The 19,799-nt window shown below is 33.9% G+C and overlaps 1 protein-coding gene across 2 annotated transcripts in view; it reads left to right on the forward strand.

The window, feature by feature from the left end:
• The window catches only part of zyd (sodium/potassium/calcium exchanger zydeco), a 79,226-nt gene extending 59,741 nt beyond the window's left edge, over positions 1-19,485 (forward strand). For both annotated transcript variants that reach the window (XM_088260875.1, XM_088260873.1), the window contains 9 exons: positions 1,311-1,484; positions 2,606-2,793; positions 4,718-4,904; positions 7,492-7,563; positions 8,553-8,968; positions 11,666-11,828; positions 12,834-12,935; positions 13,725-13,846; positions 16,252-19,485. In XM_088260875.1, coding sequence (XP_088117001.1) covers positions 1,311-1,484; positions 2,606-2,793; positions 4,718-4,904; positions 7,492-7,563; positions 8,553-8,968; positions 11,666-11,828; positions 12,834-12,935; positions 13,725-13,846; positions 16,252-16,464 — 1,637 coding nt within the window. In that variant the 3' untranslated portion in view covers positions 16,465-19,485. The remainder of the gene's footprint in view (positions 1-1,310; positions 1,485-2,605; positions 2,794-4,717; positions 4,905-7,491; positions 7,564-8,552; positions 8,969-11,665; positions 11,829-12,833; positions 12,936-13,724; positions 13,847-16,251) is intronic.
• The last annotated feature ends 314 nt before the right edge of the window (positions 19,486-19,799 follow it).

Consider the following 19,799-nt stretch of genomic DNA (forward strand, 5'->3'; position numbering starts at 1 on the left):
GTAGAGGGAAGCAACTGCTTGTATAAGTTTATTGTCTACTCCATATTTTTCCAGCACGCTCCATAATTTTATCCTATCAACCTTATCATACGCTTTCTGCAAATCCACGAAAGCACAGAAGAGTTTCTGATTTTTAGCCAAAAACTTTTCCGTCAGCATTCGTAGTGCAAAAATTTGATCTGTGCAACCTCTTCCACTCATAAAAGCACCTTGCACATCCCAAATCCGTTCTTTCGTCACCATTCTAACTTTTTCAATTATAATCTTACTATAGAGTTTACCGACAGAGCTTAGCAGGCTTATCGCCCTATAATTCCCACACTCTGCGCGAGATCCCTTTCCCTTGAATAGAGGCATGATTACTGCCCGTCTCCAATCCAGAGGTGTGTATCCTTCCTCAAGACACAGGTTAAATAGTCTGTGAATCCATGTGAGGGTGGTCAGTCCACCACATTTTACAAACTCTATAGCAATATTATCATACCCTACAGCCTTACCGTTCCGCATTAATTTTAAGGCATTCGTTATTTCTGACATACTTATCTCACATACCATACCCTCACTCACCCTTGCCTCTATGGGTGTCTCGGTGGAGACATTGCCGTTACTTTCATAAATTTCCATAAAGTATTCTTTCCATCTTTCTTTCACTTCACTTTCATTCGTCAATATTTTACCATCATTTGATTTGATAACTTTCATACCTCCATTTTCAGTCTCATTTTTTGCGTTCTTTACCTCTTTCCAGAAAAGCTTAATGTTTTCTTGAAAGTGGGTTGACATTTTCATACCTTCTTCTCTCTTTAGACGATCTTTCCGTTCTTTTACTCCCATTTTTACTTTTCTCTTACATTCTTTATACCGATCTTTCATTATTTTAAAAAGTTCACTCTTAACATCGTTAACTGCTAACATATTTAGCCAAGCATTCTTCTTCTCAGAGACAAGTCCTTTCATGCCCTCATCCCACCATGCATCTCCTTTTCTTCTACCTTGGATCGCAACTCCACATACACTCTTTGCTGACTCATACATACACGATTTGATGTGCTCCCAGGTATCGTCTACATTCATATCCATATTCCTTACATTCAATCTTTCATTCACTTCCCTTTCATACGACTTACTTACATTCTCGACTTGTACTTAGTCCAAAAATGCAAAAAAACGCCCCACAATAAAAAATGTCCCTTACTGTGTTTTGAGTTTGGACAGCCGATTAGGAATGATGTGTGTGAATAATGCAGTGTCTGATGAATAATATTAATAGTGCATTTTTTAATGTATTTATATTTATGTCCGATTTCTAGTGGAAAACTGTACGCAGGCAGCAATAGATGACTTCCCCGGCGATTTGTTTACACAGGAACAAAGGCAAAATGGTGCGGTTGTTTTACACGTCATAGCGTCTCTATATCTATTCGCTGCTCTAGCGGTAGTCTGTGATAAATACTTTGTACCCGCCGTAGACAAAATGTGTAAAGGTAATTATTGTATTTTTTTTCTATATTCTATTTTCTACTACTATAAATACTACTATCCTCACGCCGTTTTCTGCAGGGAGAGGCACAGAGGATAGAGTGCCACACTTTTTTGTCCTGACATACACTCCTAGCTTCCTTCTTCACAATTATACTTCTAGTCATACATGTTCTCCGATTATGCAGACTTTTGAGACCACCAAGTCTGATTTGGTCATGCCAAGTCTTTTTTGGCCATCCTCGTTCTGTTCTTCTACTCACGTCCGCCAAATATACTTTCTTAGTCATTCTCTCGTAATTAATTCCCTCCGCATGTCCAATGTCCATACCACCTTAAGGAACTCTTCTTAATCTTTTCAAGTATCCCTAGTTCAGCCTTACATTCCTTCCCATCATCTTCCCAGCGATTTTCTCAGACCTCGGTCTTTAGTGCACGTTGTTCTACAATTCTTCGTGCATGTTGGTCCTCGGGATGACCAAAAACGCATGTGATTAATATTTCGTGTAGTTGTGAGCGTGTGAATAGTAGTATGATGGTGACGTGTAGTATTGTTTGCATGCCGATGTAGTGATTGTCCTGTCGAAGAGACGGGTACGTCTCAAAACCAGTAGATAAAAATCTCGATGACAGGTCTTTTATATAATAACATTGCTAACATTTTTGTAAAAACATAATAAATAAGTAATAACCACTTACTAACTTAATTTAGCCTTGTTCTTGTATCCAGTATTGAACAAAGACCTCCCTCTTGGACTTCTACAGTTTTCTGTTAGAAGCGACTCTCTTCCAGTGCAGGCCCGCCACTTTTGTAATGTCATCGGACCATCTTGTCTGGGGCTTACCCATGCTCTGCGTCCTGTTATAGACCTCCAGTCAAGCACTTTTTTTCATCCTTCTATCCATAGACATATGTGCCACATGACCTACCCAGTTCCACTTTGGTTCAGCGATTCTTTGAGCTACATCTGTTAGCTTGGTCTTTTCGCTTATCTGAAAATTCGTTCGATCCCTTAGGGATATGTTAAGCATCCTTCTTTCCATTGATCTCTGTGCCTTTCGTGTAGTAATAAGTGTATTTTTATTCATTATAAATGTGTATATTATTTGTGTAATTGATTTCCAGCATTAAATATGTCAAACGACGTTGCTGGAGCGACGTTTATGGCTGCGGCAACATCAGCTCCAGAATTGTTCGTCAACGTTATTGGAACTTTCATCACTGAGGGGGACATCGGAGTCGGAACCATCGTGGGGTCAGCAGTGTTCAATATCCTCGCTGTGGCGGCGTGTTGCGGTATCGGAGCTGGAATGGTAATCTCACTCATTCTTTGAATTACCTAACTTCAAGTAACCAAGTCACTCACGAACTAATACTTTACTTTTTGTATGTCTCTGGCTTCTTCACGCATGTAGGTTGAGTCCTACAAAATGAAAGTCTTGGTTTCAGTCTCTTTATTCAGTCCAACGCCTCCAGGGTGACCTCATGGATATCACTCCATTCTTTGAATTGACAAGCATCCAAGTCACTCACAAACTAATACTTACTTTACTTTTCATATGCCTCCCGCTTTTTCAAGCATGTGGGTTGCGTCCTACAAAATTAAAATCTTGGCTCCAGTTTTGTCAGCCAGTTCAGCCTCCGGGGTCACCTATGGATATTACTCCATTATTTGAATTACCTGACGTCTAATTCACTCACAAACATTAGTTTGCGTACAACTCTGTGGCTTCGGCTTATTTACCCATGTGGGTTGAATTCTACGAAATAAGAGTCTTTACTGTAGTTTTATCAGCCAGTCCAACGCTTTCCGGGTATCCTAAAGGTCACCAACAAACCCTCCGAGTTGGCAGTCCTGCGCTTTGTGTGTTATGGTCTGCTCAGCTCCACATTCACAATCAGGGTTGTTGCTTTTCTCTCATCTTCAGACTAAGTAGTTGCACCCTGCTCCATTCTACCTCTGTTTTCATCTACCCATGCCCTTCGAGGCAGATCAAAACACAAACTAATGAATTGACAAGTTATTTTACTCATAATATTTTGTGTGTATCCAAATCTTTGTTCAGGGAAATAAGAAGAACATTATTAATGTTATATTTCATAAGGAACTGAATTGAACTATAAATGCTACTGCGAAGTCACATGTGAAATAATATGTCAATCATTGGATATGTAATCAAGTTCTCTGTTTTATAAAGTGATCGCTTAAACCAGGTCGTAAACCCTGTAAATACTTAGACTGACATATTCTTCATCTATGTTAAAATATCTATAATACTTCTTCTTCCCTAGCCTTCTCTTCTCCACTGATGTATATAGGCCACCAACAGGCTGATCCGAACAGGCCATTGCCCCATTAAGTTCAGATTTTCGGAGTTCCACTGGATATTTATTTCGTTTTTTTAAAGGAGTCTACTGAATTGTTGCCTGGTCGACGTTGCTTTAAAATATTTGTATTTTATATTAACACTTTTCTTCATTATCTCTTTTTATGAGCCATACGACCTCCACTGCTAGATATAGGCCTCTTCCCCTTTTTCCCATTTCCTCCGGTTGGTGACTGACTGCTTGCGGCCAGTTTTTACCCCTCACAGCGACAATGCCGTCAGAGCATCTCATTTGGGGAGTTCCGACACCTTTTATGTTCTCTTAAGGTCTCCATCTTGTGGGAACCTGTCTTGTTATATGTCCTGCCCACTGCTATTTGAGTTTTGCCTCGTGATCCGTGATATCCTCCACCTTGGTTTTTTTTCCTTGTATTTTATTATTATTTTATTTTATCCTTTAGGCTAAAACCAAGCATGGATCGATCTTTCCATAGATCGCTGTGTGCACTTGAGTTTCTCTGCATTTCTCTTTGTCAGAGCCATAGTCTTTAGTGCATATGTTTTCACTGGTAGTATGCAGGATACACTTTTCTTTTTAGACTGGTCGGAATCTCCTTATTTTGCAGAATCTGTTTAAGTTTACTAAAAGCCCCCCCAACTCAGTCCTATTCTTCTTGGCAGTTCCGCCGATATCTACTTAATATATCTATATTTTTAATATCTACTGTTAATGTATGTGATATCTTTCCTGTCCCATTTATTATAACCTAAAATAAAATGTGTTCCCACACACAGGCCATGCCTTTGTGGGATCTTTTTTGGTATTTATGTAGTTTAATATATATGTACTTGTAATTATATTAAAGGAATAAAAAGAGATATGTTATGAAAATACGTGATTATGTTTCAGGTAGTACCCCTCGACTGGTGGCCACTCACGAGGGATTGCGTCGCGTACGGAATAACTGTCGCAATACTCATCTGCATCATCCACGACGAGCGGGTGGAGTGGTACGAGGCGCTCATCTTGGTGTGTCTCTACCTGGTCTATATAGCGGTCATGTACTTTGATAAGAAAATACAGAAATGGGCAAAAGGTTTGTAAATGTAATTTAACTTTTTTAAAATTAATTTTTGCTTGGTAAATACCACTCTTTCTTAAAATCATACACGGTATGTTACAGAAGTGGGCGAAAGGCTTGTAAACACAATTTTTATTTTTTTATTATAAGTTTTAATTGGTGAACACCACTGTTTTTTAAAATCTATTGTGTCACGTGTTTCGATGCATTCCGCACCATTTTTAAACACTGTATGGTACGGCACGGTATAGATAATGAAAATGATACATAGAGAAACACTAAAAAGATGTGCATTAGCATCTGTCAAAAAATTCCAAAAGCATATAAAAAGGTGAAGAATATTTGCAGAGGCGCAATAGAACGGCATACATGTAGTATGGCGTTCTATTGCGAGAAAGCGGCATGTTGGTAAATTATTTAGTTAGTCTCTGCATACGTCCTAAGGACTTGTCTTTAGGACGTATGCAGACGTATGCCTCTAAAATTTAAAGTCTTAGCTTTACATACCGCTCACTCCTTTCAAGAACGTCATAAATAAAAAATCGTCCATTTTTAGTTGTGCATGTTTTCGGAATGCCCAAAAAGTGTACTATATCCTATCAAAACCGGCATATTTTTAACTTAATATTTACCCGCTACAGGGTTGTTTTTGCATTTTGAAGAAAAAATATTGTTTAATTATTTTTTTTAAATAAACTAAATATTTTTCAAATGGAGAAAAAACCTTCAGATTTTACCTTAAAAGATCTGTTGCACAATAAAAAGTTCAATAAGTGGCTTGATATTTATTTTTAATACATTGTATTATGTTTTTAAACTTTAAAAACGTTCTCCTGAAAAAATATGTTTTTTGATTTATGACGTTCTTGAAAGGAGTGAGCGATATGGTGTTTGATAATGATGCGGAATGTATTAAAACACGTGTCAATATAGATATTAAGAAATAGTGGTGTTGACCAAGTAAAATATAAATTAAAAATGGAATGATATTACTACATACAAAGTGACTTCCGAATGAATTAATGAAATCCTAATAATAAAAAAAAATAAAAAAAACACACACACAAAACAGCACACTTCAAAAGTGTTAACAAAACTTAATATTTTTTTTAAAGCAAACATTACCAAGAGCAAGCACATTGATATCAAACAGCAACTTCACATCACGACGAATTACACTTGAAATATCGATTTGTAAATTCTTATTAAACGTGATGATTATTAAAATTGAAACGTTTTTTTTAATCTTCAAATTATATCCATTTAAATATAATAAAAAAAACTAATTATTCCTGTATATGTACATACATTCAAACCCACGCGTGTATAAGGGCTTTATCTGAGATGTGGTGTGCATATCGACGAAATCACGAGCACAAAAACGTATCAACAAAATGATAAAGAAAAACAATTATTTATGTCTAATAAACGAATTATATTATCATTTATAAAACAAGGAAAATAAATTGTGATAGAAATCAATCGATTTATTAATATATGAATTTTAAAATTATTTATTAATTATTTATTGACTCACCGGTTTTTTTATATTATATAATAACCATATATACCTACATATATAACCATTGCATGTTATCAATATTCAAACTCTTTCTTTTGAAAGTAAATTTACTAATTTGTTTCTACAATAAATTCATAAACATCTTCAAACCCTTATCCCCACCCCAATGGTGCATAGGGCACTGCACTCATATGAACGCAGTGTTATATTGATCGTTAACATATGAAGGAAAGGTGATCAGCCCTCCGCTTCAGGTACCAGTCCAGATTTCACTCTTATATTTAATAAATATTAGAGTGAAAAAATCACTTATATTTATTTGATCCCCCCCCTGGGAATCGAACCCGGGACCTCCAGAACGGTAGCTGAGCGTGCTGACCATTACGCTACGGAGGCGGACTTTTTAAATTCATAAACATAAATATTAAAAATGATATATAATATTGTTGAGAACCTTCACTTAATAATTGATACCTAAGATATTATTAGTAAAATAATGAATATAAAAACAACAAGTACCGTAGAACGGGGCTACTTGAACTTTGATGTGTTACTTGATCCCAGTACAAAAAATAAATTTTAGATCTGTATTTGGTCTACAATAATGAACGTATTGACATTCTAAGTTTTAGAACTTCCAAGAATTTGAGTAGTGTGGTTGTCAATAATGGGTAGAATTGGTGAATGTTACACGTGTGTAAAGTGATCACCTAAACCAGCCGATGACGGTCGTCAGCCCCGTAAATGCCCAGACTTCCATATTCTTCTTCATCTTTGATGAGATGTCAAAAAATAATATGAAAATAACTCCTGTAATTGGAGATAATCCAGATTTTGTGAACAAGTATTTGGACACACTCAAAATGTTGTACTATTTTATTATTGGTGCTCGTAAAATATGATGTAGAATAAAAGAACACTGTATAAAAATCACAATAAATTTTAATATTTGTTTTTATGCAAAAAAAATTAAAATATGTATTTTTATTAATATTATTTTTTTGTTTTCCTTCAAGTATTTATTATATTTTCTCAATGCACTCACATTATATTTATCTTTAACTTTCATCTTGAGCACAGCTCTTCTAGAACTCACGAACGTGGTAAGCAGGAGGCCAGTTGAAACGGCACCTATTCACGAACGAGATATTGGTGAGTACAAAATCTTGCACTAGCACTAGAATAAAAGTAGAAGGACTTGAAATGTAGGAATTAGGATGTAGAAGGTTGAGGGAGGGATGTTTGAGTATATCGGAGGTGCGATTAAACTTAAAAGTGAACCGTTTAAAAGTAAAAATGATGAAAAAAAAAATAATGAGAAAAAATCGCTTGTGGAAAAAGGTTTTATATAAAGATAGAGATTCTTCCTTGCTATAAAACATGGTCTATTCAATTAAATCGTAGACTAACGTCATAACACGTACTTTATTTAGAAGTAACATGTCTGAGTCTTCTTCAAAGTATTCACCTCCCCGACGCACACACTTATCCCAACGGTGTTTCCACTTTTGGAAACAGTCCTTTTGTTATATCCTTCAGTTCTTTCGTCGCGTTTGCCTTAATCTCGGGAATCGCTTCAAATATTCTTCCTTTACAAGGTCTTTCAAGTTTAGGGAACGAGAATAAGTCAGAAGCAACGAGATCAAGAACAGTGGTCGAGTGTTAGGTCAAAACTCAGAATGGGTTGGAGCGTTTTGGTTTCATCAGCTTCAGCCAATTTAGGTTTCAAAACTCGTGAATTTTTGACCAAATACTTGATCGCTGTTATTTTCCACCCACCCTAATCATCAGATTTCGCTCTTTCTGATTTCCCCTTGTTCCCCAAACTCAAAGACCTTTGAAACGAAGAAGATTTGAGATTAAGTCAAATGCGACAAATGAGCTGAAGGACAACATAAAAGAAGAGTTCCAGCACTATTTTGAAAGGTGACCACGCGGTTGGAATAAGTGCGTGCGTCGAAGAGGTGAATGCTTTGAAGAAGACCCAGACATTTAAGTTCTAAATGAAGAACATTTTGTTTTCTCATATCGGTCTACATATTAATTGAACAGGCTATGCATGTGGATTATATATTTATGTTTTGGAGATGTTTTGATGGACTGCAGATATAAATGTATTAACGGATTATATTTTTTGTTAGAGGCGATTGAGGTTTGTCGGCCGCTACACGCGGAGAACAAATCGGGAGAACATCAGCAGTTTAATGGTGGAGTGAAATGGCCGGTAATAACACAAAAGAAAATATCGCCAAGAAACAGTTTCGTGCAAGAGACTATAACCCAAGGCAGCAAAGAAGACGTGGATAGGAAAGAAGAGGATAGAATCGAAAACGTTGAGTCCAAAATGAAAAAAATCATGGACGATGATACAGGACCTAAAATACAGAATGTCGTAGCAGACCAAAAAGAAATTGACACTAAAAATGCATTGAAAACTGTGAAAATTTTAGAAGACACGAAAATAGATCAGTGCGTTGAAGGTGAAGAAGACGATGATCCCAATAAATACGTACACAGTCTTTGGGAGTGGCCATCCGGAAGAGGTTGGTTTATACAGGTAAAATAAAATATTTTCATTTTCATGTGGTGATTCCTGTTTCTATCAACTAACCCATCATGCTTGGGGAAGCATGATGGTTAGTTTTTGGTGTGGTGTCTTTTTTCTACCTACACCTATGGGGATAGGCGTAGGTAGAAAAAAGATGCCACACCTATTTGTCTTTTCAAACGATTGTCGTCTATCAACATTCATGCATACCCGACGACGAATCCGACTCCTGACCTAACCACGCCAAGTATTTGAAATATCTGATCATGCTAAGCTTACCTCTGTCTTTCGCTGCTTCTATTACTAACTATATATGTTATATATTCGTCTCATGAATTTGTTTTGCTATTCTTTCTTCACTCATTGAATGCACACGCCCAAACCATCTCAACACACTTTTCCTATTTTGATCGATAATGCTTATCTCAGCTTGGCATTTTTTCTTCTTATTTCACCGTTCGAACATCTTTCATTCATCGTTTTGCCGCACGCAATATTTATTAATTGTTATGGGATGTTCCCATCGACTCCAGGAAAGACCATACATGTAGCCATCCCGCCTCAGAAATTCCTATACCCTATCTTATACTCAATTCATCTTCTACGGCGTGGCGTCATTATCCATGACTTATAAAAACTCCACTGTCGTTCTCTACCTATGGCGTAGTATGCCAAATATACGAGTACATATAAACAAGAATCATTATTCAGACGCATCCCGCACATAATTCCGGACTGCTGTTAGATTGCACGGATTGACAGGATATGACATCTAGAGTTAATTTTTCACCGCCCATTTCATCACGTTGGCGTCGATCTTAAGATTTTTCACCTTATATTTTCTCGAATTTTCACAGAATTCTGCTGGAATTTAGTTAAATACTTCTGTGAATAATACATTATTAGCTAATAACACATAATTAATTAATTTTTGTAAGCCTCCGTGGTGTAATGGTTGGCGTGTTTAGCTACCGTGTGGAGTGGAGGTCCTGGGTTTGATTCCCGGAGGGGGTGAAATAAATATTGGTGATTTTACACTTTTTTTATTTAATATTACCCTGGACTGGTCCCTGAAGCGCAAGAGTGATCACCTTGCCTTCATGTAAGTCACAATCAATATAACACGGCGTTGACTCGATGCAGTGCCCTATGCACCATTGGGTGCCGATGAGGGTTAGAAGAGTAATAATTAATTATTTAATAAAAAAATGTTTTGTAAGAGATGTCTGTCATGAAGCCCAGATGCTTCTGTATCAGATCTCGGAATGTAGTTGGGATATTTTTCAATGTACACAATAGATCATAAGGGTGTTTCCTTTATGTACTAAATTTATGTTTCGACGAGGACCTTGTCGTCATCAGGGTTTATGTACTAAATTCTAAAACATTGGAATACTCATAGTTAGGTTATAGTTAATTACCCTTCCCTTTCGATACCAAAGTTGTTTTATTGTATCAAGTTGATAAAATGTGCCACAAAGTATCTGCGAGAAACATTCAACAAATAAAGTTTAATTATTCATGAGTTGCATTAAAATTTATTTCGATAAATTTAATCGGGATTAACTAACTACCCATTACTCCGTTTCCACTCAGGGGTAGGCAGAGATAAAAGGTGTGTGTGTGTCTTCTTCTTCTTCCTTCTTTATGAGCCCTCTGACCTCCACTGTTGGATATAGGCTTCTTCCCCTTCTTTCCATTTCCTCCGGTCGGTTGCTGCTTGCAGCCAGTTTTTACCCCCCACAGCGACCATGTCGCCGGACCATTTCTTTTAGGGTCTTCCGACACCTCTTTTGTTCTCCCAAGGTCTCCATCGTAGAATTTTTGGAGTCCATCTTGTGGGGTCCTGTCTCACTATATGTCCTGCCCATTGCCATTTGAGTGTTGCCACGCGATCCACGATGTCCTCTACTTTGTTTTTTTACCTGGTATATTAATTTTTAATTTTATCCCTTAGGCTAAATCTAAGCATGGATCTTTCCATGGATCGCTGTATGCACTCTGCTACTCTGCATTTCTCTTTGTCTGAGCCATAGTCTCTAGTGCAAAAATGCATACAAATAAAAAAAAAATAAATTTATGAATCCTGCATACTGGCGGTGTGTGTATTTGAGAATTTATTAATTACAATGTTTTAATTGCATCGTTTTTAAGATATTATAAATATTTTCATTTCTTCATAAGCATTGTGTAATTATACGTTTTACATGTGCTATTTTTATATATAATAATAATAATATTATTAATATATTATTATAAAATGTTATTGGAAAAAAAAAGCAGAGGAAGACCGAGAAAAACATGGCACGATCAGGTATGCCAAATACTTCAAAGTGGTCAGGTTAGGAGTCGTAACAATCGGCGGGTGTGTATGAGGAGATGCATGAACGTGGAAGAGGCGAAGAATGTTTGCAAGGACAGAGTGGTGTGGCGCTCTATTCTCTCTGCCTACCTCTGCCTCTGAGGAAGCGGCGTGATGGTTAGTTAGTAAGTTAGTTATTATATTATTATATTTTTATATAGGTACTAAGAGTGTGGGAAATTACATAGTGTATTAATACTGACGTATTTGATATTCTGATTTTATTGTAAGTTTAATTTTTAATAAGAATGATGATAACTATTGTACTTTTAATATCTGTCACCCTTTTCGAACGAGATTGATGATGAAATATAAATATTTTCATAACGTGTTTCATTTTCCAGACGAGATGGGTGATAACTTGGCCAATATACTTAATATTCATATGCTCGATTCCTGACTGCGAGAAACCTAGATTCCGTTCATGGTATACGATTACCTTCCTGATGTGCATAATATGGATCGGATCGTTGTCCTATGTCGTGGCGTGGATGATCACAATCCTAGGTACGTACGAGTATTAAAAACGCTAAGGACGGGTGTTTTTTACACCTGTGGACTGCTGGCGATGGAATTCGATAATTGTGTATATATAGTTAAGGCCTTAGCAGAGTGATTGGTACATAATATTTATTTTAAAACATTTATTTAATATTTTTTTATTTATTTCAAAACATATTACATACGTAAGTCATATATACATATAATATTCCCGATGAGTAATTTCTATTTTTTATTTTGGGACATGGGATTAACGTTAACAAGACTGGAACATAAATAATAAAGTAACAAAAAAGATTTTTTAAATAACCAAAACTAATACTATTACATGGCAAAATATAAAAAAAACAATAAACAGATACAATAAATAGACACAAGAAGCATATTTAAAATAAATAAATGAGAAAAACATAAGGTAAGAAGCATATTTAAAATAAACAAATGAGAAAATATAACAAATTCGAAAATTTAAAAAAAATAAGGTAAAAACAAAATAAGAAAATATGACTAATCACTTCATTTATATCTTTTCATAAAGTACCTTCTCAGATCAATTATTTTGGATCCCCGAATGGGTTTTACTTTATATATGTCAGGCAGCTGGTTAATTTGGGTATTGGCAATATAATTTAAGGACCTTACTCCAAATTGAGTAGTGTTTATCGGCTCCACATGTATTTTGTTATGTCCTCGTGTATTATGATTATGAATTTCCTTGTTAAAAATCGGTATGTTGTTGCTGTGAGTGTTGTTGCTATTTGAAGCATTGTGTTTGTAATCTCATAAGATTCCTTCTTTTCTGACTTTGAAATGAGGCCGGCGCAGAAGGTAAAAATACCCATCCCGACATCAATCGACCCAACGGGTAGAAATACTTGTCCCGTCCTTGTGTGTGTTAACACGGGAAAATGGAGAGAGATCTTACAATAAGAATAGATTATAAGAATAATACATTATATAAAGCTACATTTAATAATGATGATAAAAAACAATTATTTAAATATTTTATAGGACATACACTCAAGATTCCTGATTCTGTAATGGGCATCACTTTCTTGGCAGCTGGAACGTCAGTTCCAGAAGCAGTTTCAAGTGTCATCGTTGCTAAAAAAGGTATGAAATGTATTTATAAAATCTCGAATATCTGGGAAAAAATAGAATGAAAGTTGTCAAGAAGTGTTTTAGGAGACCTTCCTGTTTCAATATATTTGGATACTATTCTTTTTGGTGTGGGCCTTGGGGCTTTACTTTAAAACTGAATGACAATAACTTTTTTCATAAAAATGTCATAAATAAAATATTACGTTATAAATAGGTATATCTAGATTAGGAACAAAAAAAATATTTTTTTGTTTTACCATTTTTATCTTGTGTGTAATAATGTGATTGTAATAAAAAAGGTGTCAAAAGTAAAGAGTGTGTCGTATGAGCAAATTATGTTATGTTTTAAATATTGAAAGCATTAACTTTGTGGATCATATTGAAATATTATTTCGAGAAATAAAAATACTTTGTGTTTTGATCCACTCACATTTTTATTAACCAACTAGTTTCGGCAACAATATGTTGCCCTCTTCAGGGTTTAATTTATGACTTTATTTTATTTAATTTATTTATTAATTTAGTCATAAATTAAACTCTAAAATAAAACTAAAATAAATAAATAAATAAAATAAAATAAAGTCATAAATTAAACCCTGAAGAGGGCAACAGGTTGTTGCCGAAACTAGTTGGTTAATAAAAATGTGAGTGAATCAAAACACAAAGTACTTTTATTTCTCGAAATAATATATAAATTATGTCATCTTTATTTGTGGTGCAATGGGTTAAGTGATGAGACCCACATTTTACAAGGAATTGGACACACACAAAAATGTTGTGTATATATTTTTTCTGTTTTAGGTCACGGATCTATGGGGATAAGCAATTCCATCGGCTCCAACACGTTTGATATTTTACTTTGTTTGGGACTTCCTTGGTTAATAAAGGCAGCGTTCATTCCGACAGATCCTGAACACCATTGGGTTAGAACATCCAGATCTTCTTAATTAGCTTTAATCACCTTTACAGTTGTCACATATTTTCATGATGCGCATTTGTAGACTCATAATTGTATTTTTATTTGCGTTTTATTTATTTTTTATTTAACGTAATTGTATTTTTCTCTTAAAACACCGTTATCGTATTGAAAAAATAACTTTTTTCTTCATAATAAATAAACGGTATTGAAAAAAAATAATTGAAAGGTTTAACAAAAAATTACAAAAATATTTTTTTAGTATACCTACCACATACTCATATTCTAAAAAAATCTTAATTGTATGTTTGCGAGTACCACCTTAAAAAGGCTGTTAGTTATGACGCGATTGATATGTTCTTGCGGCAATGTTTGCATATATAAAAATATGTATTTTTGCGATTAATTCCGACAAGCCATCGCCATTCATTTAAAAGGTACAAGGTTCAAACTTTTCCAGTCTCACAAAACTAATCAAACATCACTAGTCTGTCCATTTTTGGTTGGTTGGAAGCTATGGTTTCTTAGGTAAAGCACGCCGATGAACACATATTCTATACAAGAAGTTTAATAAATAAAAAAATCATCATGCACATAATTTTAACATATATTTTTTAAACATTTTTGGTTGACGTTTATATATTTTTTTGATTTTATGAATAGTTTTAAGTCTACTTGGAATTTCATCTGAAAAATTAATAATTTTGTTTAAAGTTTAAAATATATATAAAGCGTACTTTATACTCATTCTATAATATATACTAATTTAATACACGATCAGTACACTTATTGGAGAGGTAACTTGTTAGTAAAATATTCGTACTACAAATTAGAATTAGAGCATCTCAAAAGAAATCCAACAATACAACTTCTGCATTAAAACATGTTTATTCAATATTTTCATTGATTGGTGCTTCAATTTAGTTGTTTATACTGATATTAATGGTGTGTTTTTTTGTATTCATATATATATGTGTGGCCGCAATATAATGACTTAATATCTCACAGTACTTATTATATATATATATATATATATATATATATATATATATATATATATATATATATATATATATATATATATATATATATATATATATATATATATATATATATATATATATATATATTTATTTATTTTATTGTTTCGGCATTAACTTTGTGGTAAGACATGTTACAATGATTAAAGAAAACACTTTGTTTTTTACCACTTGAGTTTTATTATAGACTACATGTTTCAGGAGTTAAACTTCCATCATTCAGGTCTGTATAATAACTAGTTATTATACAAACCTGAATGATGGAAGTTTAACTTCTGAAACATGTAGTCTATAATAAAACTCAATTGGTAATAAACGAAGTGTTTTCTTTAATCAATATATATATATATATATATATATATATATATATATATATATATATATATATATATATATGTATATATATACATATATATATATATATATATATATATATATATATATATATATATATATATATATATATATATATATATATATATATATATATATATATATATATATATATATATATATATATATATATATATATATATATATATATATATATATATATATATATATATATATATATATATATATATATATATATATATATATATATATATATATATATATATATATATATATATATATATATATATTTATATATATATATATATTTATATGTATTATTTTTAAAAAAAAATCCACATTCTCCATGTGGTTATATCTATCCATTTTTTATTAATTTTTTAAGTTTTACTTGGTAAATACCACTGTTTCTTAAAATCTATACGTTGTTTAAAAATGATGCGGTATGCATCGAAACTGTGGTATCCGCCAATGAAAATTTAAATCATTTCTTGAATGTGTGTACAGATAGTTTGTGGTACATTTTTATAAAACTTTTCATAGTAAAACTCAAATTCTGTTTTAAATTACTTTTATTTTTGGCACCTTTCTCCAACCGCTTTCGACAAGAACCTTGTCATCTTCAGTTGTATACTTTCATTGAACGTTCACGAGGTTCTCTCGAAAGCATTTCCTTACCGTAAAAGCTGTTCTCATGCCTTGACTCGACCCCCGAGAAAAGCTCGGTAATCAAGAACAATGAAATACTATTAGCTTGTTTCTGAGATGGGATTGCAATCATCCAAAGCTTTAAAACTTCATATATATTAATACAAGAGTAGATAAAAACAAAGTTTAAGTTTTATTGTGTAATGTGATGATGATTTCAGCGATGTTTACTCACTCCCTAAAATCAATTTATAAACTGATAATTTGACTTAAAGTAAAGCGATTCGATTGCATTCTGTGTTCTGACCGTCCGATCGTTGAGTAATGATCGTCCTATTTGCCCGGTGCTATGAGTCTGTTCCCTTTGCAGGTGGCGATCAACTCCTCAGGTCTGGAGTACTCTGCCATTTCGCTGCTGTCCACACTGTTCATGCTCTACATCGCCTTCTACTTCAACAAGTTCCGGCTGGACAAGAAGGTCGGGCAGGCCTGCCTCTGCATGTACGTCGTCTTCCTCGTCCTGGCCACGCTCATCGAGCTCAACGTGTTCTTCCGGGTGAACCTGCCCACGTGCGGCCGGTAATTTATAAATTCCGGGACACTAGCTAATCCAGCGACGGGTCGTTACCAATGTGCCAATCCAAGGCACCCTGGTATTGCTCAGGCGCGGGACAGTCGATGTTCATCGAGTCGTCTTAATCTCAATTGATTCACCGTACCTCGTGTCACCGCCGAGATGAGCTCGCACCGGCGAAAGCTGGTCCGATGCCCATTCAATCTTAATACAGGGTGGCGCAAAATTATTCACCCCATCTGAAGATGTTATCGTTTTCGCAAATGGCATATGCGTCAATCATTTTTGAAATTTTTTATTTTTATTTAAAAATGTATTTTTTTTATTATTTACATAAATACGTCAATTTCATACTATTTCTGTGAGCCTAAGTGGTTAATTTTTGGAAATAGGTATCAAATTGTGGAAACTCCGACTCAAGAGTCCGCGATATTAATCACGGGACCACAACCCAAGATTTGTGAACTAGACAGCTGCAGTATACTAACATATTAATAAAACGGGCACAAATATGTATCAATACTGGCGGCAGCACACCACGCCATTTGCAAAAATTATAACTTCTTCCGATAGGGTTATTAATTTTGCGCCAACCTGTATAATTATTCTAAGTATGTTTTAAAGTAGGGATAATAATGTCGTTGACCAAAGATACATGTAATATTAGTAGTATCATATTGTAAACCGCATAAGTCAGCGGTTTTCTTATTGTTATATAATACATTACTTCGTTATCACATAATCTACATATGTATGTATATGAATTCTGACTAGGTAGGGTATTCTACAATATTTTAAGGGGGTATCCTGAATTAGAATATCATTTTTTATTTTTATTTTTATTATTGCTTCAATCGACAGATTGGTGTAATGGTCAGCACGTTCGGTTACCGTACTGAAGGTTCCGAGTTCGATTCTCATGGTTGGTGTCAAATAAAACTAAGTGATTTTTTCAGCCACATATTAATTCAATATCACCCTGAATGTGTACCGTAAGCGGAGGGCTGATCATCTTTCCATAATTTGTCAACGATCCAGAAAATACTGAGTTAATATTATACAATGCCCTGTGTATACCATTTTGTACGAATAAGGGCTTGAATGAATGAAAAACCGACATAAATATGCAAGATTGATGTCGTTAGGTGGGGAAGGCAACGAAGAAGACAATGGTATGTGCATGTGAGGAAAATAGAGTCATTCAGACTCACATTGCATTTCTCAGCTAACCCCAAGATAGATGACTCCCGGGCAGATAACCAAAGAGATGACAGATGGGAATTGACATCGCAGAAGGCTTATTCCTCCTTCTTAAATTAGGCCACAAGAAGAAGAAAAAGAAGCTACAAGCCTACACGAAGAAGAAGAATAAGAAAAAGAAGACAGATATATCTAAGAATATGTTTACAAAGTGACAGAGGCCAATTCTAAATATTTCCAAGAATATACTCGCACAGTCGACAGCAGACGAGCGTGGAGCCAGATATAGGTACAACCCCTCGCCATGTTATTGAATACTTTTTTTTTGAAAAACGTTTTCTCCTGTTTTTATTTTCACGATTTTCCGAATTGGCGAGCATGATAGCTAAAAATATAAACGATTTATTTAATTGAACTAATATTTTTACTTCAGTTTAAAAATATATCCAAGTGAACTAAAAAATAAAACCAAACCTCAAAATTCAATAACTTCATTTCTTCGTTTCCCTTCTAAAAAAATTACAAAAAATGCTTGTTTACTATTCACCTGTAGATGAAGATACTTTAGTTTTCGAAACTAGTCGTGTAATAAAATAAAACTCATTAAGTGGAATTATACAAGTGTTTAATTCTTAAAGTTCTGATTTAAGACACCCCTTTAACCCTTCGCTTACGATGCTTAAAACTCCCGTGCGTTCCGGTGATATGTATTTTGTACACCATATGAAAATGTGGGTTAAAAACGGGAAAAATCTTAATATTCCTCAATGTTGCCATTATTGACCATAGTTGAAGTTGAAATGTAACAATTTTGTAATGTTAGCTCTGGTTTTATCTGGAAACGAGAAAAAATACATCGCAAATAGCCGCAACCATTGGCGTAGCGAAACGACCGTCGCGCAAGACGATCTGCGTACTACTGGCGTGGTAAACACGTTACGACATGCGTGTATACTTACAAAGCACGCCACACACGCACACACAGAAACGTTTGGGTAGTGGTGATTTTATTCCGGATTTTATTCACAAATTATTTATTTCCGTCGCTTTAAATGAATAACTTTATATCATAACACTTTCATGTAATACATAATTATATTACGGAGGAATATAAAAATTCTGGGGCCGTGTCCATTATATTTTATATTGATATTCTCAATTGAAAAGTCGAGTTGTATTAAATACATATCACAGGGAGGGGAAAGTCAAGAGTGTTAAATATAAAATAAATTTACAATTTAATACTAACCTGCCTACATGTGTTTTTAAGTGAAAATATCAAATCTTCAAATATTTTAAGAATAATTACGATCTGTAGTGGAATCTTTTTATACGCATCCTTATAAGTGGTTACATTTTCGTGATATTGGTAAAATTATCAGTATCATTCATATTGACAAGTCAATTAATTTGTATTTAATAACATACCTAATTTTTAAGCTAAGTCTATAAGGAATACCTTCTCTCGAAAAGAGTGTATATTTATTAAATAGAACTCATCACTTAATAATTGTGTAATTATTTTATTGTATAAAATTAAACAGTGTGTCAGGAAATTTAAATTTAAAATTTCATAGAAATTTTCACGATAATTCAAGCTTTTTATTTTAAACAAATTATTGTATTTTCTTCATAAAACGTCGTTTTACATTACCTGGTTTGTGTTTTGTCGTGGCGTTTGTCTTATGAAAAAAATGGTTATTAATTTTTCTCGAACGCTTCAATATTATTTATTTAGTTATTTATCGTACAAATTTATTTTAATGTACTTAGGTACATGTAATAAAACACTCAAATTTTATTAATTGTAAGCAATAGAAAAAAAGAAAATTGCGCGTGCAGCACTGTACACGTGATAGAAGTGGAACTTCTTAAAAAAATAGAAAATAAGATAGATATATAATGTGAGAGACAGGGAGTGAGAGGGAGAGAGAGCATCTCAAAAGATATATAACCATATGAAATTTGTAAAAAAATCTGTTTATTCAATTTTTACTCTGCTATTGATTGGAGCTTCAATTGGTTAAATTGATATTATTTGTATGTGGTTATTTAAAATATTTGTACGTGATTCGATATTTTCGAATATATTTTAGTTCTGGATTTCGTTATTGATTCGTTGGTAATTGGTTTGTTAAACCACA

The sequence above is a fragment of the Brachycentrus maculatus genome, unplaced genomic scaffold (assembly GCF_059751285.1).
Source record: "Brachycentrus maculatus isolate JH-2025_06_01 unplaced genomic scaffold, ASM5975128v1 h1tg000144l, whole genome shotgun sequence".
NCBI lineage: Eukaryota > Metazoa > Arthropoda > Insecta > Trichoptera > Brachycentridae > Brachycentrus > Brachycentrus maculatus.